The following is a 23,126-nucleotide window of genomic DNA, read 5'->3' on the forward strand; positions in this document are numbered from 1 at the left end:
TCTAGTGGCCAGCGCAGCCTTCTATCCTTTTTACAATGCAATTCAGAGAAGTTGTTCTTTTGGGTTTGTCTTTTGAGAGGAAACTTTACTGAAGCTGATTAACAGGCTATTTGGTTTGTCTGTTCTGGGCTAGATATGGCCCATAGGCCAGCAGTTAGAAAAACCTGTTGAACTTTTTATCAGAGTAGCAGGGGTGGCGCAGGGGACTGATACCATCAAAGGTGTGCTGCACCCTTGCAGTTGAAGTTTGAACACTTTATTTCACAAAAATCCATAAGCATTGTTAGATCATTTATTCTGTTTCAGGGAAATTTTATTTTGGAGAGCTTTGCCCTGCTAATGCTTCTAGAGAATATTTCAAATAAGTCTTGACCCTTTTCTAAAAGCTAATAAATTATACATATTCTTCACAAATATGCAAGAGCAATTTCTGGGCATATTGCCACTCATGTACCTGGGGAATTATTATAAGAGAGCACAAATATTGATTAATCAATTAGAATTTATTAACTTGAAGGAAGATTAAAGAAAGCATAATGCAACTGTGTTTTATGAATAGTGGACTCTCATACTTAGTGCCAAAGCCTTCCTTGAAAAGTGCTACTAACAGAAGAGTCTCATAATGCTTTTACATTCTTAAAACTTTTGGTGAATTAACGGGAATATATATATATATATATATATATATATATATATATATATATATATATAAGAAAGAACCCAGAATGCCTGAACATGTTAATACTCTGCCCTCCTAGATGGCACAATACTCTTTGCAAACTAATGGGTTCCCAAACAAATAGTACTGCACTTAATCCTCCCTTTTTTCCTAAGGCAAAATTAATGCTTACATCAGATCTAGCAAACAGTGATTCTCTCTACCTTGCCTCTAATCAGTTATTGAAGATGTTCTGCAAAAGAACTGCCCAATGTGAGGTGCCTTCAGCTTAAGAATTTTGGAAACTCTTTGCAAGTCTGAATTATTTCTGCTATTTTTTAGCAAATTGCTAAAAAGTCAGCTAACTTGCTCAGAGGGACTAGTTACAAAATATAAAAAGTGTTACTGAGCCTAATTGACGGGCATGCGCATGATATTTGAGAGGCAGAATACTAACTTAACATGTAACTAGATGGAGGAAGGTTAAGGTAAATTCTCAAGGAAAATATTGATACTCAGAAATACTGATTATACATTAAAATATAAATTAGATTCTTTAATAGTGAAAAAATATATGTCTTTTGATTAGTTTACAAGTGCATATTACACAAGGGATCTAAACATTATGAATTGGATCAATAGTACTGCTGACATTTATATCAGAGTTCCAGGGGAGTATATATACATGGTTTTGTTCTGAAAAACAAATCCAGAGAGCTCGAGACATGAATTCTGTAATTTCCCTTTCTCTCCAAGGTCATGACTTGTTGATTAAGAACTCCTTTTATTCCCATAGTTTCCCTGCCTGTGTTTTGTTGCCTTTTTCTATGTCTTTTTTTTTTTTTTCTTCTTCCTATTCTGATATTCTGTCTGCTTCATTACCCTCTTAATATCATGCTGAGCATTAATTTGTTGATATTTCATATTGCTCAAAGTGAGGATAAGTTGGCCAACAGAATGCTATTTTAACTTGGGCTCATCTTAGTGAAATGGTTGCAGCAGTAAAGAATAAAGTGGTTTGTGAACTTGATTTGGGGCAATGGAAGAACTGTGGATTCACTTTGTTCATATGATAGTCTTATAGATATGTCTCAGAACATTATAATTTTTACAAGTCATATAAAATAGGCAAGTCTTGTTACTACTATTGTGTTGAAGTGCAAGGCAATCTGATGCCTGCTTAGGTTATCCAGGATATCTTGGATCTATAAGGGAAATTAACTCAGATTTCCTGTCCAATAGGGAGCATTCCAGCAGCACACTCATCCTTCTTTTGGGGAAATTCCCAAAACATATATAATCCAAACGTATCATTCAATACTTTTGGGATTTACTGGATGCAGCTTAACAGTTGTTGGATTTTACCAGCTCCTGTCCAATGCCAGATTAAGATTGTCTTGGTTTGCTGTCAAAAGCCACGTAATTTTAATTGTACAAATGTAGCTGTGCCTTCTATATCCTGAATACCTTTTCTTAAATAGTGGGGAAGGATATTTTTCAGAAGTTACTTTTTACATCTGTCATTGTCATGACTTTCAGTGATGATTGTGTCCTACTTTCCATTTTATATACAGTGCCTTCATTGATTCAGAATGGGTAGCACTTTATCAGACAATAAACATTTGTATCAGCAATTCAAACATTGATGCTTCTCAGAAGCCCCAGTGTTTAAGAATGTTTGAGTTTAGTATGGAGAACTTGGTTCTTTTTCCTTTACAAAATGGCTCACAGTAAATCTGTAAACTGATATTAGGAAGACATGTACCTGGCACAGTGGCAGCAAATCACTTGGTAGTCTGGCAGTTAAAAGAGCCATTGGCATTTGGGAAGGACATGTCATGGTCTGCCAGCTCTCCTGAATGGATCAAAATCTGTCTCACAAGGACATACGAGTGACTGGATTTTTAATCTGTGTGAAATGTATACTAAATATAATGCAGTTTTAATTATACTCAGTGTCCTTTATCTAACTGATTATTATTTTTTCAAGGAATTGTCTTGAGATGTAATTGCCATGTTTATTTTGTTGACTTGAAAGAAATTGAGGCTAATACACTATTTTTGAATAATGCAACATACGTCTGGAGGACAGTACTTTATGTGATACAAAGTATGTGTTCGGAGAGGTATGAGTAATGACTTGCAGTTTTTCACTTGACCTGGCAAGAAGGATGGAATCGGACACTGTTCCAGGGGGATGTCCTTGGTAAACCAGTTATCATTACTGTCTGGGGCTTTGTTCTACATCTTGTGTCATGTCTTTTGTTTGTAACTGATTATAAACATGCACATGGTTTTGTACATTTCATATATGAAATGGCAATACATCAGGCTTATGCATATCTTACTTATGCATGGGTATCACCACAGACCTAGACTCATAAGGGTACCTGGTATCTGAGTTTCACTTTATGCACAGTAAAATATTTCTTAACTTTAACAGAATGATTCATAAAATCTCTGCTTACGTGCTATGCTGTTCATAGGCACCATGATAACTACCAGAGGTATTTTTTGACATTAAAGTTCTGCTTCAATGCTTGAGGTTTATGTGGCCACTATGGGATAAAAGGGAAAAGAGGGCAACTACTTTTTGCCACGGGTGTGTAGTGTTTAGAATACTTAGCACATGAAGACCGTCAGAGAGCATCAGGCTTCTAGTGAAGTGTTGACGAAGAGCGTCTATGTTGCTGCCGTGGAGGAGAGAGAGCTTGCAAAGCACAGCAAAGAGGACAAACTAGCAGAGACTTTGCAGTTGAGGTAGTTTGCGCAGATGGGAGTTTGAAGGGGAATTGGAAACAGTGTGCAAAATAGTGTAGGACTGCTAGAGTTGGTGCAATGACACTGATGATGATGGGCCGCAGGCAGTGCTCCCTAGCACCAGCTGGACCAGCCAACCATGGCACATCTAGAGGTTTCAACCCAGATCCATAGGTAGGATGTAACCATCTTGCTTTCAGGCTGCTGGGAGTGGCAGGTGTCTCTCCTGAAGGCTGGGGAGCAATGGTGTCTTCACCTATGGGAGACGTGCTGTGGTTAGAGTGCTGAGTTGCCAGCTGAAGGAACTGCAGAAGGACCTGAGAGGGACCGCGTAGCATCAGGCAGGACAAACAGTAGCTTGACAGCATCTTTCTAGAGTCCACTGAAGAGACAAGAGTGACTTTCTACATCAGGTGGAGCACCAATCTGTTGACCAGATTTGCTCTCAAGTGGTGCCATGACAGGATAAGACACAATGCGCACAAACTGAAATACAAAAAAATCTGTTTAAGAAAAGCCTTTTTTACTGTGAGGAGGGTGGTCAACTGCTGGAACAGGTTGCCCAGAGGTGTTGTAGTGTTAATTTACATGGTTTAGGACTGAAGAGCTAAGAATACATGCTAACTGTTTTTTTACTAGTTATCAGTTATAGTCACATGCCCTTCATATTAAATGTTTCCTTAGTTCAGTATTTTGAAGGCTTTAATTACAGGGAAAAATGTAATTGATTGACTAGAAATACAGATTTTGTTTGTCAGGAAACTAAGAAGGATGCCCAAAGGCAAAGGTTGACTGACTGCAGTAGATTTTTACTCTTAAAATTTTCCATTTTTGTCACCTTTCTTCAGTTCTGTAATTGGTAACCACAAGCTAGATGAGAGGACGTTCTCTGTCCCTGAGGCCATGCAGTGCAGTATGACATATATACATACAGCTAAACTCCCTTGCACAGTCCTTTCTTCCTAGCCCCACCAAACTAAGCAACTAACCAGACTGGTTTTACTTATACTGGAAAGAAGCCCTGGCTCAAGCACCCCTCCAAGCTATGACCGGGGTCTGTCAGGAGGGGAGTGATAGTTGGCACAAGCCAAAATAGTACCAGCGGTACTGACAATTGTGCCAAGAGCAAACCAGCCCAGACTACACCATGTCAGTGCTTGAGTCCATCCCCTGGTCCTGTTGAGTTTGTACTTCATGGTTGTAGTCTCTGATTCTGACTGATCTAAAAATGCAAAAGGCCTTTACTCGCACAGTTCATTTAAGTTTGTATAAAACCAGGGTAGGTACCATCTTGGTCTAAGTAAGAGAGGGAAGAAAACCACTTCTCCACTTCAGGTGATATGAGAGGATATCTCATGGTGGCTGATCCTGATAAGGGAGCTAATGCTCCTTTGCACTCCTGCTTCCCAGCAGTTAAATCCACACTTGAAAGCACGGGTGATTGAGACAGTAATGATGGCTGTAATTATGGCATGTTTATTCACTTGTCTAGTAAATTATTTTGTGAAATCATGCTCTGTCATTAAAGTCCAATTGTTAGAAAGACTTTTTGAGAGAAAGGCAGTAACTACACTTCAAAAAAAGAAAATATCTTTCTAGAAAGAAAATCTTGATAAGTGAATTTGGTTTGTATTGTGAATGTGTCTTTCAGAAAATCTGATTTCTCATTCAGCTTCCTCGCTTTTAAGGAAGTTAAAATATTTTCCCTATCACAATGGATGGTGATCAAAGTGTGCTTTCATGGCAACAAAGCAAGGTTCCATAATTTTCTCAAAAATGTTCCTTTTTTGAAGCATTTACATGCTTCACAGTTTAGAATGAAAAAAAAAAATCCATTGCGTGTATTAATCAGAGTATGTAAATAAACATTATGTAAACAATCAAATTTCAAATAATTTAAATTTTAGGTTTGGTTCTTTATATTCGTAGAGTGCATTATCCTTAAGAAAAATAGATCCTTTATTATATTTGAAAAAATGTATTAAGATAATGAAGTTTTAGCGGAAGTCACAAAGATTGCACAACATACATGTTTAATACTTCAGATTCTTTATAAATTTTATTTCTGTTAAAAAGTTTATCATGTTTTAAAAATCTCATTCTTTAGAATATTGATTACCAGATTGCCACAGCATTACACATAGCAGATTTACAAACGCTGATATAAAAACCTCTTCCTGTTTTCATTTTATATTTATTTTTTAAAGCTAGAACTGCTTTAAGGAAGAAAAGCTTTCAGACTGCACCATTTTACAAAATAGCAGAATTAATTCTGTATATGATAACAGGTCTACTTTTTAATTCTAAAATTACCCATCTTTATCCTTTCAAAGTAATTATGGAGGGTGCCAGTAAATTGAGCCTCACTCTGACAGAGAATCAAGAGGATTCACATAGAGCAAGCTGGGCAAGCAAGTTTTATAATTCTCACGGTAAAAGCAAAAAACACATGCCTGTTGGCTATTGCAGTCTGCTCTATGCTAATTTTATGTAGAAAGCCTTGGGAAAGGGACCAGTTGTCTTTAAGTTAGTTGCCATTTATTTAGAAAGTTAAAATACATCTGCAATACTTCAGCAGATAATAGACAGTTCTCAAATGTATTAAATACCTTCAAGTGTTTAAAACATTTTTTAAGAGGGAATTTTATTTGTGAATTCTACTATGTTGTCTAAAAAAGACATAGATTTACCTGCTAGAAAATTTGTGTTTTGATGAGCTTGATTCATAATTATGAGATTGAAAATGTTCTAACCTGAAATCTGAGATGAAGCACATTGAATAAAGATTATAACTATATGTGTTATTCCTTCAGTACCGCAAATAACCATCTTTTTAGTTTAATCTTTTTTCCAAGTTGTCTTGGGAGTATTTTAATGTCCAAGGGTCAGGGCCCATATAATACATTTTCTTGCATCGCTTGCATTTAGAGGAGAACATATCCACCTTACCCTCCCATAAAACGTTAAACATTCTCCTTGTTCTTGTTTTCAAATGGCAGCCAAGGGCTGTTGGTTGGGGAGCCAGCCACTTTGCCAATTCAGATGTTAAGCAAGGGGAAGGGAATGGGGCGTCTTCAAATGTCTTTAGACAGCTAACTGACATTAGGTCAGTTTTGCAGATTCTGTAGGAGTTCCTTTTAGTTCGCATAGGGAAAACTGAAAAGACTGAAGTAATATTGCCTATTAATTTAAGCATGAAAGTTTTAAAAAGACAACTCCTTTACCTAATTTTCAGCCTCTCGAAATGGCACACACACACTTTTCTCCTTCTCTGAAATGAACTATAACCCATTCACTGATAGTAAAATTATCCTTCTTTTTGCAAATACATACCTGTCTATACTAAAACAGGTACTAAATAGAGACATAGTTGAACAACTCCTTGCTGGCCTAGGTAGGCTGCATGATGTCTTGCTGTATTTTACCATGATCAACTGCACTGAGGATCGATGCTGCCATTCTGTTGTTCTTTGTGCCCACACCCAATGAACTCTGTGAAGTAAAAGTTGTATTTAGCTTCCATTTTTTAAAAAGGCTTGGATAACACGGTACTGCTGATATTTTTAAAAGCTTTGAGCTAGTGAAGAAATTCTACAGAATAAAGATGGAATTCATTCCACCTAATTTTATCTGTCTAAAGATTAAGTGTCTAACTGTGAGTTATAATAGGTGTCTCTATCATCAGAGGAAAGAAAGAGGGAACTCTAGAGAATGAATCTGAGCTATGTAGTGTGGTTATCTCTGTCCATGGGCTGCAGGACTCTAGAGGGCTGGCTTAGGCTGGTCTTTGGAAAGGCAAATGCCATCTTTCAGTGGCTGGAAATGCTGTGAACTGAATCATTGTAAGATGTGTGGGGATCTAAATCTACAGGCTTTTCTTTACCATGGTTTTCACTAGAACCTGCTTGTTCTAGTATGATACATACTTAAAAGTTTCAAAAGGTAGAGGATAATTTTGTGTTTATTGTCAGAATTTTCGGTATATTGCTGGATAAACTGAAAATAAAATTTAAATTATTAGGTTATCTTTTTAGGATTCATATCGTTAGTCCACAATGAGCTGGGTTTGGTTTTCTTAGATGTGAATAGTTAAGTTTTAGCAGATTTACACCAAACAAGACAAATTATGTAAGTAGTGATTTGTTTTTGTGATTAGACAGACAAAATTCAGATGCTGACATTTTGTTAGTCTGTTAACATTTCTCTCTAAACATTCATATTCCATTCAAATTAACAAAGCAGTTTTATAGCCATGTGTAAATTCCTACTTCCCAATGAGTCCAGCATTTACTTACTAAACCAAAGCACTGCAGACCTTTACGGTTACATCTATCCCAGCATTGTGCAGGCATTGTATAATTTAGATTTTCAAAATACTTTACAGTAATTTTGAAATTTTAAATTCTGTAAAATAGTTCTAAAGACACAAACAGGTAAGTGTATTGTTTGCAATAAGGGATACAGGGTTTTTTTTAACTGTATAATGTTACACAGTCGTGAAGGGTGAAACTCTATCTTTGGATGCGCATGAGCAATTTATATAGCAGACAAGATCTATGTTATCATTGGCAGGGATGACAAGGGAAGCTGGACGCTGAATACTGGAAGAGGAAAAAGCTAAGACTGAATACTAAATAAAACTTTCTTTCTGATTGATCCATGCATTTCTGTAGCATGAATATTTTCCATCTGTGAACATCTTTTATCTGCATATTGGGAGGCTGGACAGTTAGTTAATTTGAAGAGTAAAATTTTAAAAGCAGATGATAATTTCTTGTCTTTGTCTGTGTTCTTTTAAATAGGAACAGATGTCTCAGGTGTTAGATGCGATGTTTGAAAAGCTGGTTGAAGGAGGGGAACATGTCATTGATCAAGGGGATGATGGTGACAACTTCTACGTCATTGATAGGTGAATTGCTGTGTTGTCTTATAGCACAAAGTATTATGCAAAAGTCCATTGAGAAAAGTCTATTTCTCTACGTACTTGTATTTAACTCTTACATATGTTTGCATGGGAGAAAGAAGAAAGAACACGTGAACAAGTACAGCTCTGTCTGAGCTGCAGAGAGTGGTTTATGAAAGCAGGCAGATTTTTCATATGAAGTATGTCCCTGTCCTTTTTATGTATTGGTAGATCCCAAAGGCTGGTTTGTTGTTGTTTTTTACATGGAAAGAGATCTAACACAAAATACAATGGGAAAAGTTCTACAGCTCGATATTTGAAATCTTACTGCAGTTCAGTACTATCTGTAGACTTTCTTGTTCCCATGAATATTATTAGCTCGAGTAGCTAAGTCATTACTTTTCATTTGGAGATCTGTACTGGATTAAGCAGGTAACTAAGTGAAAAAACCTCATGAAATTCAACAAGGCCAAGTGCAAGGTCCTGCACATGGGTCGGGGCAATCCCAAGCACAAATACAGGCTGGGGGATGAGCAGATTGAGAGCAGCCCTGCAGAGAACAACTTGGGGGTATTAGAGGATGAAAAACTGAATATGAGCCAGCAATGTGCGCTTGCAGCCCAGAAAGCCAACCGTGTCCTGGGCTGCATCAAAAGAAGCGTAACCAGCAGGTTGAGGGGGGTGATTCTGCCCCTCTACTCTACTCTGGTGAGACCCCACCTGGAGTACTGTGTTCAGCTCTGGGGCCCCCAGTGTAAGAAAGACATGGAACTGTTGGAGCGAGTCCAGAGAAGCGCCACGAAGATGATCAGGGGGCTGGAGAACCTCTGCTATGAAGACAGGCTGAGAGAGTTCGGGTTGTTCAGCCTGGAGAAGACTCTGGGAAGACCTTATAGCAGCCTTCAAGTACCTAAAGGGGGCCTAAAGGAAATATGGGGAGGGACTCTTTAACAGGGCATGTAGTGATAGGATGAGGGGTAACGGTTTTAAACAGAGAGAGGGTAGATTTAGATTAGATGTAAGTGAGAAATTCTTCATTGTGAGGGTGGTGAGGCACTGGAACAGGTTACCCAGAGAGGTTGTGGATGCCCCGTCCCTGGAAGTGTTCAAGGCCAGGTTGGATGGGGCTTTGAGCAACCTGGTCCAGTGGAAGGTGTCCCCTGCCCATGGCAGGGGGGTTGGAACTAGATGATCTTTAAGGTCCCTTCCAACCCAAACTATTCTATGATTCTAAATCCTAGATATTGATTACTGTTGAATCCAGTGAGTTAGGAGGAGCATTTACTTTGGCATCCTTCACTAGTCTGTTTTCACAGGCTGCAGCCAGGCCATCCCAACACACCTTTTCTTATTTGTACCTTTAGTTTTAGGCTAACGCACTGATTTCTGAGAGTGTTTGAAAGGAATATTATGCTAGAACTCTACAAGAAGTGCAGAGGTTTTTGGTCAGTGTAGATCAGTATAACCAGCCAGTCAAAGGAGGTGATTTTCCCACTGCATTTAGTGTTGGTGCGGCCTCACCTTGAGTACTGTGTGCAGTTCTGGGCCCCACAGTTTAAGAAGGTTGTTAAGGTACTCGAATGTGTCCAGAGGAGGGCAACAAAGCTGGTGAAAGGGCTGGAAGGAATGTCCTGTGAGGAGCGGTTGAGGAGTTTGGGCTTGTGTACTTTGGAGAAAAGGAGGCTGAGGGGCAACCTTATTGCTCTCTGCAGCTTCCTGAGGAGGGGAAGTGGAAAGGGAGGTGCTGAGCTCTTCTCCCTGGGATCCAGTGACAGAACGTGTGGGAATGGTTCAAAGCTGCACCAGGGGAGGTTCAGACTGGACATGAGGAAGCATTTCTTTACTGAGAGAGTGGTCAAACACTGGAACAGGCTTCCTAGAGAGGAGGTCAATGCCCCAAGCCTGTCAGTGTTTAAGAGACATTTGGACAATGCCTTAAATAACATGCTTTAACTTTTGGTCAGCCCTGAAGTGGTCAGGCAGTTGGTCTAGATGGATCGTTGTAGGTCCCTTCCAATTGAAATATTCAATCAGAAGATCGAAGAAGTGTGTCAGGATTCTTTGCTGAAGAGTCAATGTTTTTGAGCTTTGTGAGGTTACGGTTTGCCATCTCTTATCCAAAAAGCTGCAGGGACTTCACAGTATTCTGTCAGCCTTGCAGTTTTTAGGTGCAGTGAATCACCTCTAAGTCCCTTATCAATGAAATCATTGTACAGATTTTTGCATTACATTCACATGACTTATCAACATGTACCATACAAATATTCAGCACTGAACAAAATGATGGCTCAGCATCAATGGGGATGGCTATGTCATGTTTTACAAGATACCAGATTTTACAGCATTCACAGAGCAAAAAAAAAGTTACAACTTTAATGATGGGGAGAAGAAGTCCGCAATATATTAGAAATACATATCTTCATTTCATGATCTTATGTTGCTTTTCATATACATTCCGTTTCCTGCATTTCCTCTATTTATTACCTAACATAAATTACCACTTTAAAACATTTTAAATGTTAAATAACTGTATTATTATTTCAGTGATCATATCATAGCAATTGTTGCAAAGACTTGTTACATTTGTATTTAGTGTGTTTAAAATGAAATTAAGAAACAGATGCTAAGTTAGATCTTAATTTTTAATAAGTTCTGGTGATCAACAGATCAGTGTACATCCAGTCTATCTTTAAACTGAGTTAATGTAAAAACTAATAACCCTATCCTTCCCTTTAAAAAGGAACTACTTCTATTATTTATGGAAGTGTCTAAGATGTCTCTGCCAGGTGTTTAATATAATTTGAACTAGCAAATGTGTATTTCAAATGCTTAATCTTTGGAATTCATGGTATAAAAAAATATAGTGAGAGGCTGCTTAGCAAAGACCAGACTGGATTCTACTCACTGTATTTATATATTTTATTAACAGAGGTACATATGATATTTATGTAAAATGCGATGGTGTTGGGAGGTGTGTTGGAACCTATGATAACCGAGGAAGTTTTGGTGAGTTGGCCTTAATGTACAATACACCCAGAGCAGCTACAATTATAGCTACCTCTCCTGGTGCCATCTGGGGTTTGGTAAGTGAAATACTTGGTTTAAGATATTATTTGTTTTAATTATTTTATATAAATTGCACTGATATGCTATGTCAGCATTTAAAAAAATGAATTCTAATTTCTAAAAGTTTAATTTTAAAAATTCTGAGAACTCCCAGCACAATATTGTCTTTTCACAGAATATGTAGAAGCAAACCTGAGGCTTAAGAAAACACTGATTTTTAAAAAATCATTTTGCTTTACTATATTTTAATGATAATTTCCCAAATTGCAAACCACTTGACAATTACTTAGACACATATATAAAATGTTTTCCCACATCTTGATAGGAAATGCCGTTGGTTCCAGAGTAAAATTCAAATATGAGGTTATTTATCAGTGTTACACTGTCTGGATCTTTGACAACAGTAATAGAATTTACCAAAAGACTAAAACTGGGATAGCCATCTTCTGCAAGATGTACATATCAATCTAATGACTGATCACAAGATAACATTTTCCTGTTGAAGCGAAATGCATGGTTTTTCACCAACTTAATCCATATGATTTTGGGGATCATGGCAGAGTTTAGGACACTATAAGAATGGCTTTAAATTGGATTGGGTTGTATTGGCCAGCAAGTCCCACCTGTAGCAGTGAAGGCTTGCAAAGCATTTCATCTCTGTCTGTCACCGGGACACAGTTACATGAAGTTAAGAGAAGAAAACAGCATACGTGTTGTTTTTCCATCCGTCTGCTGCACTTGGATTGCCAAATACTAAGGAATGTCCAGTTGGCTGTTTAGGGCAGCAATGAGTCTTATTCTGCTGAAACAGCAGAAAGTGGACTGTGACCTAAGACCCAGACCCATGCATTTTGGTTTTGTTTGTATAATAATATAAAAACCTCTTTGAGTACATTATCAATACGTATGGGACCTCAGGATAATGAATAAACTTTGTAAATTAAATATTTAAACATTGACGATTTCTTAAATATCCTAAATTACCCACTCAGCGTTAATTGCGTAGCCAACCTGTTTAAGGTAACCTCTCTGCTCTCTATATGTAAACTCTATACGTATTCTCTGCCGAAGGGCGGAGAAGCTTTTCACAACGTGAATCAGATCAGGAGCTTAACTTTAGGAGCTCTTGACTGACCTCTAGAGGCATCTTTCTCAACTGACTGTATGGGGAGACTAGCCAGCTAGTTTGACGGCTACATTGGGACACTAAAATTGGGTAATTTGAACATACTCAGCCATTTCTAAAGTATTTTCTACCACACATGTATTTTCTGTTAATAAACTCTCTTTTTCCTCTTTGTGTTTACAGGACAGGGTAACGTTCCGAAGAATCATTGTAAAAAATAATGCAAAAAAGAGAAGAATGTATGAAAATTTTATTGAGTCATTGCCATTCCTTAAATCTTTAGAAGTAAGATTTCTATTGCATTATTTTAATGGCTATATCAGAGGTATCTGATAAGATTCTGCTTTTGTAGAATTCAAATTTGGAATTCAAATTTTGTCCACAGTAAAATTTTGCATACTTTCATTTTGGAGAAAGACCATATTTTTGATATTCCTAAATTTTCAGGATAAAAAACTATTGTTAATACTGTATTTTTTAAAAAAACTGTATTTTTTTTTACCTTTACCTTCATTTTCTTAAGCTTAATTTTAGTAGATATTAGCCAATAAAATTAAACAATTACTTAGGGAATTTCAAAATATTTTCATTTAACAGGTATATTTTTACATGCATGCTTTACTGAAAATAATTTTTGAAGACTTGGTATATATAGACTTCTTTCAAAAATGGAAGCTCTATCAAAACATCTAGCTGTTAAGACCATAATACACCCTCTGGAACACTTTTCAGCAGTTCTTCCTTTTTTTAATGATTATCAAAACAGGAAAATAAAGATACACTATTCTCTGTGAAGACTCATGAAAATAAATATGAAAGGGCTTTCTAGATATAATGTCAACCAAATATTTCTTACATTTTCTTTTTTTAAATGAAGGTATCTGAGCGTTTAAAAGTGGTTGATGTGATTGGCACCAAAGTGTACAAAGATGGAGAACAAATCATTGCTCAGGTACGGTTTATTTTGAGTTTTAGTTTTTCTTTTCCAATAGGTAACAATTATCATGTTATCTATAGACAATAGATACTTTTAAACAATGTTTTTCTGTCTCAGATGAAACAAAAACAATGAATCTTGCATCTAAGAGAAGTGATTATTTTGATTCAGAAGCTAATTTTTCATATATGGTACTTTGAAAAACATCAATAAAGGAGTCAACATTTTTAGTATACTTTAGAAATTCAAACTATATAAAAGAGTGATTGCTTCCAATAAGGAGCACTGAAGACTTACCTTGTTTTTGTTGTTAAAATGTGATAATCTTTTGAAGAAGAATGCAGAAGTAAACTCTTCAGGGTAGGCAACTGAAATTGTCTTGCCCCAAAATAATTATTGGATATCAGATAACCCTTGGAGGCTTTTTATACTGGAAACTCTGTAAAGAAGGAAAATAATTTGGAAGGAATACAAGGATGAAGAAACAGGAGTAAGTATCCCAAAATCTTGAATAACATTGTTTTTCTTTGCTTTTTGTATAAGGCACAGTCAGCTATGTCTTTTCATAGCCATGAAAAGGCCTTGCTGTCAGTTCTATATAGGTGTTTTATTATGTGCCTAGAGTATAGTTTTCACATTAAAAATTATTTCTTTTGCAACAGGTGTCAAAAAGGTGAGCTTCAAGGCACTGGCTGCAAATATTTTAATGGTACCATGAAACTAAAAAGGAAATTTCACATTTCCTTTACTCACTTTATTTTTTTCTTCTACAGGGTGACTTGGCTGATTCTTTCTTCATTGTGGAATCTGGAGAAGTAAGGATCATAATGACAAGGAAGGTAAACATCCCTAAACCACAGAATACAGTAATGATACCATTGTTACTAATTTTGCTTATGCAATCTTGAGTTCAGCAAATATCTCTCTCATTCTCTCTCTTCCTTTCTCTTTCTTTTTTTACCTGGTATTTCAGGGTAAACAAGATGTAGAAGAGAATGGAGCAGTTGAAATAGCTCGATGCTCAAGAGGACAATACTTTGGAGAACTTGCTCTTGTAACTAACAAACCACGAGCCGCTTCTGCATTTGCTCTTGGCACTGTCAAATGTTTAGGTATTGTTCAATAATATTTTATGTCTAGTATAAAATTATACATAATCTATATGGTTGTTTTTATTGTGAACTCTGTCTTTTTCCAGAATATAAGATTTAATTACATTTACCTGAATAAGACTGTTTAAGTACATCATGTATTACTGTGCATTCCTATTTACATTATTTATCTGCAAAAATTATTTGCAATTGATAAATGGTGTTAAACACAAATTCTCCAACGTTTCTCTGATTGCATGGAAGTAAAAATTGTTTCAGGACAGTACAGAGAGCATTGCTGCAAACCATTTATAGCTATCAGATAAATGTCTAATACTCTGCAGAAAGGTAAATTATTTCTTTTCTCAGTAGACTGACTCTCATCCAAGAAATAACTGTGGTAAAAATCCTGTCCTGTTTTATCACCATGACTTAAGCTTTAACAAATTCTTTGTCTTCACCAGCTGCTAATTTAGTCATTCCGTCACACTGTAGTCTCAGGCATGGGAAAAGCACAGACCATCGGAGTTGTGCCCATAGACAACCCTTTGCATCCATTGATTTTCATGGTCTGATGCTTAGCTCCTAAGTATTTTTGTCTAATTATGGGAAAACCGTAGACAGATTTGGCATTCTTGAATGACAGTTTGATTACCAAGCCAGTAACCGAAGAGCTTCTCACGTACTTATAAAGGTATTATTTTTTAAAAGCCTTATCTCCAAACTCTCAGAGATGATCAGGCAATAAAGATTAAAGATGATAGAGAGAAAAGAATAAGAGGCAGGGGTCATTACCCAGTGGAAGAGTGTCATTACCCAGCACAGGTGAGTCACTAAGATATCTGGCACTTCCCAAATAGCAGAGATCTTGAACTTTTCTCAGGAGCCATGAGACTACAGGCCACCAGATTGGAAGCTGCTTGAAGTATAAAGTTTCCTCCCTGGCCTATTGGCTAGAATTTTAGAGGATAACATGTGATCAGGTAAAGAAAATATTCTGGTTGGCTATGCATTGACATTGCTTGTGAATTACTGTCTCCAACTTTTCGTACATTTGCTGGGAAATAAGTTTCTATTACAATTTCCACTGTGGGTGGAAGCAAGTAAAAATAGCAAGGAAATATGCTAAGTTAAACCCCAAATACAGTCAACAACATCAGCAAAGGATGTGCTTCCTTTTAAATCTCAAGACTCTTAAAACTGTATTCTGTGGAGGAATCCAGGCCCCTCCAGACTTCTTCAGAAGCTCTTGGGTGACATAAATCTTAATATGAAAATATTTTCCAAATAAGAAACACAGCAAATTCTAAGTTTATTTATGAAGTTCCAAGACAGCAATGTGTTGGTTGATCTTGGTTTTGCTACGGTAAGTGGTTCTCTTCTGTGCAAAGTATATGCCTCACTAGTATCTGTCCTGTTATAATGTAAGATTTTACATTGGAATGTCATGAACACCAAGATTAGTGTCTGCAACTGACAAGCACATTATATTCTTTCTCTTTCTCTCCCCTTTTATCTTAGTTATGGATGTGCAGGCATTTGAAAGGCTTTTGGGACCTTGTATGGAAATTCTGAAAAGAAACATTGCAAACTATGAAGAGCAGCTAGTTGCTCTGTTTGGAACAAACATGGACATTGCTGATCCCAGTGCATGAACTAAACATTGGAGCAACAAGATCTGTTATGAGAATATAGCACAGTAGTGGTTAGTCCACTGAGAAATTGTCTCTTTTCCTATAGATGCCAAGCATTTTCTGTGATTTTAAGGGTGGGTTTGGGGGTATTTTTTTGACTTACTACAGTGGAAATACTAGTAAACAAAACAGGAATTTAATAAATTGTGGGCTTGATTTTCGAAAGTGCTTAGCATTGATGGTTCCATCTGCCATTAAGATGACCTGTAGTAGCACAGCACCTTTGAAAATCAAGTCCTTTAACACAGCATTTCCTTAAAGAGTAGATTTCAAAAAACCCACATGCGATGAACTTGTTAAACCAGCTTCTGTTCTTCAAAAAGGTTACAACTTTTCTGGAAAGACTGTTAGTTTGAATGTGATATGTTGAAAGTATTAGTGCACACAAAGTGTTTATATGTATTAATACAGAAGATATACAGTAGATATTACTTTCTGACTATTACAGTTGTCATGATTTTATGTTGCATTTATCACAGATGTAGTGAATCACAAGACTAATCGTAAGATAAAGCATGACAATGCATTTTGTGTAATGCTCATGACCCAATCTGATTTTTAACATTTTGTAATTTGTTTTAAAGTCCTCTTTGTTTAATATGTCATGTTTCAGCACGACATTGTAATATCTTATGCAATTTAGAGGACTTGTATATTTTTGCAATAAACTGCATTTTTTATTAGTTACACGTATTCTGTACAGTCTAGAGTGAGGACAGCTGACAAATTAACCTTAATGCTTTAAAAGCAAAGGCATGGGTCATTGTCATGTTCTACCTAATCGTACATAACCTATATTGTTTTCCTTCTCCCTTGTTTTATATGTATGCATTTTGTCTTCTCTATCTATGCTTGTTCTCTAATTTTTTTTTTAGATCTCACCTTTTTTATCTGTTAAATCTTCCACCTATTTCAAATGAAATGATCTCTGTATATCTCTCTTCTTGCAGTCTAATCTTAGCTATTAAAGACCAGATTACTGAAGTGATTGATATCAAAAGCCATGCTAAACTAAGCTTGTCCTTGAAAAATCCTAATCGGGAAGTAAAAAAATATTTTTAATTTGGAAGATCAATACTTCAAAAGCTTTGCACAAGTCTGGAAAGTATGTCATTGTTAAAGCTAACAAGTCCTGCTTTCAAAAACCTGTAGGTCATCATAAAATAATATCTTTTTAGCCGTAATAGCATGGGATACCTTCTGAGACTGCGGAGAGAGAACATAATCTTAATTAGGAGCACAGGGCTCATTGCTTACAAGGGTCTGTGACTGGAAATTTCAGGCACAGTCCAATTTTAATACTGCTTACTGACCTATCTGTTGATGTACATGGAAAGCTAGTGCACATAATGGCAATTGGCAGTAGTTCTGCCAAATGATACTACAAGAATTGCAGGAAGGCTGCTTGCGTCCTGTTTCAAACACCTGAATTGTAACATCTTTCCTTCTTAGATAATGACTTTTCTAATGCCATATATTTGTGTATGTTGATGTAATTATTATCCTATAGTTAGTGATATGTTCTGACAATTTATATAATCATACCTGTATATGAAATTATGATTATATAATATGATAACAATATATAATTTATATCATACAGTATGGTATAAATTATAAGTCAGATCCCTAACAAAATACAATCTGAGCAAAATTTACAAATGTCATTTTTTTTTTACCTAGAAACCTGGTATGAATAATTGCAAATATGATAACTTGCCTTTGTACTTTTGATTTATGGAAAAAAGAGAAGCCTGTTATACTAGAAGGAAATATCAGGTAACCAAAATCTACACTCTTGTCATTCTGTATGCTTAATCTCTAAAAGCTACCTATATTTTGCGCTAGCTTGATGTGATTAAGAAAAATGCTAGAAATTACTTGTACGGCAGTAAACTACGATCAAGGCCATAAATGCCAGTCACAATATTTTCAATATTGTTGGTTATATTTAAAGTTTCCTTACAATAAACAACACTTTTTATATATAAAAATCTATGTTTATTGATATTGTTGTGTTTTAATTCCATTATCATAAAGTTACAAGTGACCTATTTATATTCATTTATTAAAACACTCATAATTCTTAACACTTTCATGTTGATTTTCATAAATGATGTTATGCGGACGCTCTGTCTGCTCAGAACAGATGACATGTTGGTGTGGTAATTGTCATAGCTACTTTGTATTTGATGATTTGCTTGTAGTTTATAGCTGGGAAATAGCTGTGGAGTGACAAATTTAAGATAATCAGAGACTTTGGATTTTGAGTCCCAAAGTACAGCTTCATGTTGCAGCAGTTTTATTGTGTTGCTCTTGGGGACTGCATGATTTCTGGAATTTTCTTTGTTGGTGAATTCAGGGGGGTTTAACCAACAGTAATAAATTGTCGCTTTGTAAGTTTTGTCCAAATCATTATATCCTTCATTAGTCAGCACTTGGGATTTCTCCTGGATCTGTTCGTATGTACGCTTCAAACATGCCAGTCTTCATGTCATAAATGTGGCAAGTGTTCATCCTAAGAAGGAAATCATACTGATTTTTAATGACCTTTCAAAAAAAGGTAGATAGTTCTAATAATTTTAAGCAATGCTATGTCACGTTTACCTTATGCGACTATCTGTGTCCATACTTAGATTACCTGATGCATCTGTTACTAAGGCCTTGTTTCATAGTCAGGTCGCTAAAGGAAGGGGACTTCGGCAATTAGTTGGCACATATGTGTTAGTTTGTTTCTCTCCTCTCTTCCCAACATCACTAGTGATTTATAATTCGGTGGATGGTTTAAATGAATTTGACAGATGGCTAAGTTCTAAAGGGATGGCGGGGGGGGAGCTCCAGTGAGTTTGTTGAAAATATGCACCACTGGGTGAGGAGAGAAAAGCCTGAGAGAAATCCTGTAAAGAAAGGCATTCATGGGCTCACATGTTACTAAGCAAGAGAATCCACATGGCAGCAAATGTTTACAAATGCCTTAACCGTGGGAAAAAAATTCAACCGCAGCCCTCAGTCAATCACAAGACACAAACCCTGAGGAAAGCAAGCTTCCTTAGTCCTGGTGCTGATGCTGTCACTTTTTAAATGTCACTTGTTTGTGCTTCATGAGATTTCATTCAAGCTCATCCGGAATAAACACTTGTGAAATCATTCCCTTCTGGATCTCCTGTTTGAGGTCCAGAAGTGACTGATTGTGGAGGTCTTGGGGCAAAGCTCTGAAGAGCATTGCGAAACCAGCTACAACCTAAACCACTGTCATTCCATCTTCTTTCCTCGTGTTGTCTTTTGTATTCAGTAAAGACTATTCTGGTCCTTACCGGAATGGTGGGTTTGGTTTTGGTGGTTTCTTTTTGTTTTGCTTGAAATGTTTGGTGCTTTAAGCTTTCTGTAAGGTGACTCTGGGACAGTTACGTCACGATTTGTGTCATTTTGTAGTTTATGACACACTCTCCATGGCAAGCATTATTGTTTTTCAATATCAAGAGTTCCCAGATGTGCAAAATCAGTATCTGCTGGTCATCCTTCACAGACCTGGTACATAAAATTCCTAGTTGTCTTTTTTTCAGACACTTAGTGCATCTGATAGCTTTTGCTGAACAAAGTGCTTTGCTGAAAGTCAGTTTGCCCCAGCATGGACATTCTTACATGCTCTTGCTGAAGTTTTTATGTTAGTTCAAAGGTCTTTTTATCTATTCATACATGTGATGGTTATAGGTGTGTATTTTTCTGGAGTTTCTAAGATACTTTTCTGTGTCTGTAGTTCTCAAATAAGTATTACTGCAGTTTTCTCTGGGAGGAATTGCCTCTTTGTATGCTGAGTATGTACAGATCTGTGCTGTTGACTGTCTTACAAAATGTGGGATCATTTTCAAATCATTCTGAGAGTTGTATTTCCTTCAGATATATACCAAGGCTGTTGCCAAGTTCATCATCTACTTTGTGGCTCAGAAAGATGCTTAACAGGCTAGACACTCTCACTTCATGGACCAAAGGGAAGCTGAATAATCTTGGTAGGATATGAAAAGCCTGAAGAAAATTACATTTTAACATTGTCTCTTTCTTCACCCCATTTCTCCCTTTCCCTCTAAATTATCTTTATTTTGACAGCCAGGTGAAGAGCCAGTGGCAGTAGGGGGATGTAAGGCAAGCGGAGGGACTGGCTGGGTCCGTGCTGGGACGCAGTGGTCTGGTTGACTGGGCAGTGACTCTCTCTTCCTCATCCCCTTTGTCCCGTTCCTGTCCCTTCCGTGATGGCAAATCAAGCTGAGCTGGAGTGCAGTAATGGTGTTGCCATGGCTGTGTGAATACTGTGGGGAGGGTTCTGTATCTTCCTTAGAACTGTAGAGGTATATGTATGTGTAGGGAACAAGGAAGAGACAAAGGCCAAACTATTACATGAAAGAAACTGTGCTCAGTCAAAACCCTGTGAAAAACTCTGACACTAGGTTATACTAGGCCATTGTGATGGTATCTGCTGACTCAACCTTTTCTTATTGAGGTAAATTAAATTAGGACGTCCTAAAAATAGCATCATGGCATGGTATGAATACTTTGTCCTTTCTTCTGTGAAGGTATTGAATTATTTCAGCTGAGCAGCTATGAAGTTTTGGGAAAGGATAACACTCTGTGCAGGTCTCTCTGTGGAGGACTAATTCCTGGTAGCCAAGCAAGCCTCTGGCACCTGCTCCCCCACATCTCTGAAGATGCTGAAAACTCAGTTCTGATAAATATCTTATTTGGAAAAAGCTGTCCAACTTATCACCAAACTATATCTTCTTTTTCTCTTTGTTGCTTTGTCCTTGTGGAGTCAGGTGGTGTGACTATCTTAAGCAACTTTAGCTTCACTGTACCTTTAGTTTTTGGCTGCATCTGTATGGTTATATCTATCGTAGGAAATTTTATTTGCCTGAGTCTATTTGCTAGTACTGAGGCATTGAATGACCAACATTCATACTGTTTTCCAGTATTTGTGTGGGCTCATTTATAAGCTGTCTTAGAAGCTTTTTTTACAGCTTTCCATATGGGGTGGCCATATGCAGATGGCCAACTGAGAATAGTCCTTGGCCTATGGTAGCTCCCAAACCGTATCCAAAAATTATTTGCTATTGGCCCACACAAAAACTATGCCAGGGCTATTCTAAAAAAAAAAAATGACAGTACAGATGATTGTATTCCAGTGCCCAGGAACACTCCCTGGCATTTGAATTTACCAACCAGCATAGAGGGAACCTGTAGGTCATCTGTAGTCTCTTCTTCACTTGTTTTTTCTGCAAGCTTTGAGCTGGGGTAGAGGGCTTTCTTTATCGCTCTTCTGGATTGTTTCTTGATACGTCAGGTCTTTCTTTTTTCCTGATACTGTTGTCATTTTTTGTCTTGCTCTATCTTTGTAGGTGATAAAAGTTTAGCTAAAACTGGAGTCTGCGCCACAATGACATGAAATAAATTTCTCATTAATTCCTGACCTGTCTTGGAAGAAGAAAACACCTCTCTGGCCTGTTCTTTGTTCTGTTTCTCCCCAGCTTGAACCACGACAGGAGGGGAGTGAATTTTGCCTTCCAGCACTCAAGAAAAAAGATCTTTTCTGGGAGCAACAAGTCTTCTGTTCCTCTGCTATGCATTCCCAACAGCATCCTCTGTGAGGAGATTAAAAAGGTGAAATGTGGGGGTGGGCATGCTTAGAGCTGTCATTAGGAAGGTGGAGAAAGCCAACCACCATTGCAGCTAGCCACAAAAGGCTGTAAGAAGAGGGAATGAGTACAAATAGTCTTAGGAGATACAGAAGTCATTGTGCAAGGAGAAAACTGATGTGAGAGGGTCTGGCAGAATGGTTGCAGAACGGAGGCCTCTGCGTTGGGTAGAAGTGGAAGCTCTGGTGAGCACGGTTGCTCTGATGTCTGGGGAGTATTCAGTTAATTACTGAGGGTGGATGTCTACATGTGGATGTGAAAGCTCCTGTAGCAGAATTAAAATAATGATATGCTGTATTTCAGAGAGTCAGCAGTAGCAGCTGTGTCGTAAGGGCAGGACAGGACATTGGCTTTGGACAGGAGAGATTGAAAGGAGAGGTAGGCACAAACCCAATGTATAATATATGTTTTACTAATATGACTTTGTAGTATTATGCATTTTTTAAATCTACCTTGTGGTTTCTTAACTTTGTGGCTGGCAATTTTAAGAGGTATATAGGTAGGATGCAAATTTATCCGTATCTTTATTTTCTGTTTGTGTAGTCTCTCCTGCTTATTTTGTGCTTCTGGGTAGCCATCCGTAATGTGACAAGAACTCACAACTAACACTTCCCAATCCCCACCTTGTTTTCTACCTCTCTTACAACAGCAGAAGCAACTGAATCAGCACAGCTACCAACAATGTCCGTGTTGGTATTGTATTGATTCATTCTCTGAGCACCCATTCATTTAGGGCATGGAGTAAGGTGAGGTAGGGTGTGTGGAGGGGGAGTAATGATTTAATTAGAGACTAGGCATACAGAGCAAGGAGTATGGCATTGACATAATCTTCATTCTGAAATTTAGAAGATACATATTTGACTTCAACCAAGGGGGTTAGTAAGTAAGCTTTGATACAGTTTTATGTGTCGTGCTGCCATCTACTGCATGGACGACCTGTCCTTTTACTCATTTTCTCTTACAATCTCACTGAGTAAATGTTAATTTACTGTATGCAAAGGAGAAGAGGTAGATTTGAAAATAAGAAAGCTGTTACGTGTCTATTTTTAGAACCTCAAAACAATTCAGACACTCATCTTTACATGATGTTAATCTCAGTCCTAGGTAGGATTCATATTTTTGTGCTTTCTTGGTATGTCATAGATGGTAAACGTGATATTGAGGCTTTAATTCATCAATGGTATTTACTTGTCTAGACCTGTACCTG

The 23,126-nt window shown here is 37.2% G+C and overlaps 1 protein-coding gene across 1 annotated transcript in view; it reads left to right on the plus strand.

Annotated features, from left to right (window-relative positions):
* Positions 1–18,635, plus strand: part of PRKAR2B (protein kinase cAMP-dependent type II regulatory subunit beta) — a 97,828-nt gene extending 79,193 nt beyond the window's left edge. Inside the window, exons 5-11 of the mRNA XM_030015564.1 lie at positions 8,221–8,327; positions 11,251–11,404; positions 12,697–12,798; positions 13,391–13,465; positions 14,224–14,289; positions 14,424–14,562; positions 16,063–18,635. Coding sequence (XP_029871424.1) covers positions 8,221–8,327; positions 11,251–11,404; positions 12,697–12,798; positions 13,391–13,465; positions 14,224–14,289; positions 14,424–14,562; positions 16,063–16,196 — 777 coding nt within the window. The 3' untranslated portion in view covers positions 16,197–18,635. The remainder of the gene's footprint in view (positions 1–8,220; positions 8,328–11,250; positions 11,405–12,696; positions 12,799–13,390; positions 13,466–14,223; positions 14,290–14,423; positions 14,563–16,062) is intronic.
* The last annotated feature ends 4,491 nt before the right edge of the window (positions 18,636–23,126 follow it).

This window comes from Aquila chrysaetos, chromosome 5 (genome assembly GCF_900496995.4).
Source record: "Aquila chrysaetos chrysaetos chromosome 5, bAquChr1.4, whole genome shotgun sequence".
Classification (NCBI taxonomy): domain Eukaryota; kingdom Metazoa; phylum Chordata; class Aves; order Accipitriformes; family Accipitridae; genus Aquila; species Aquila chrysaetos.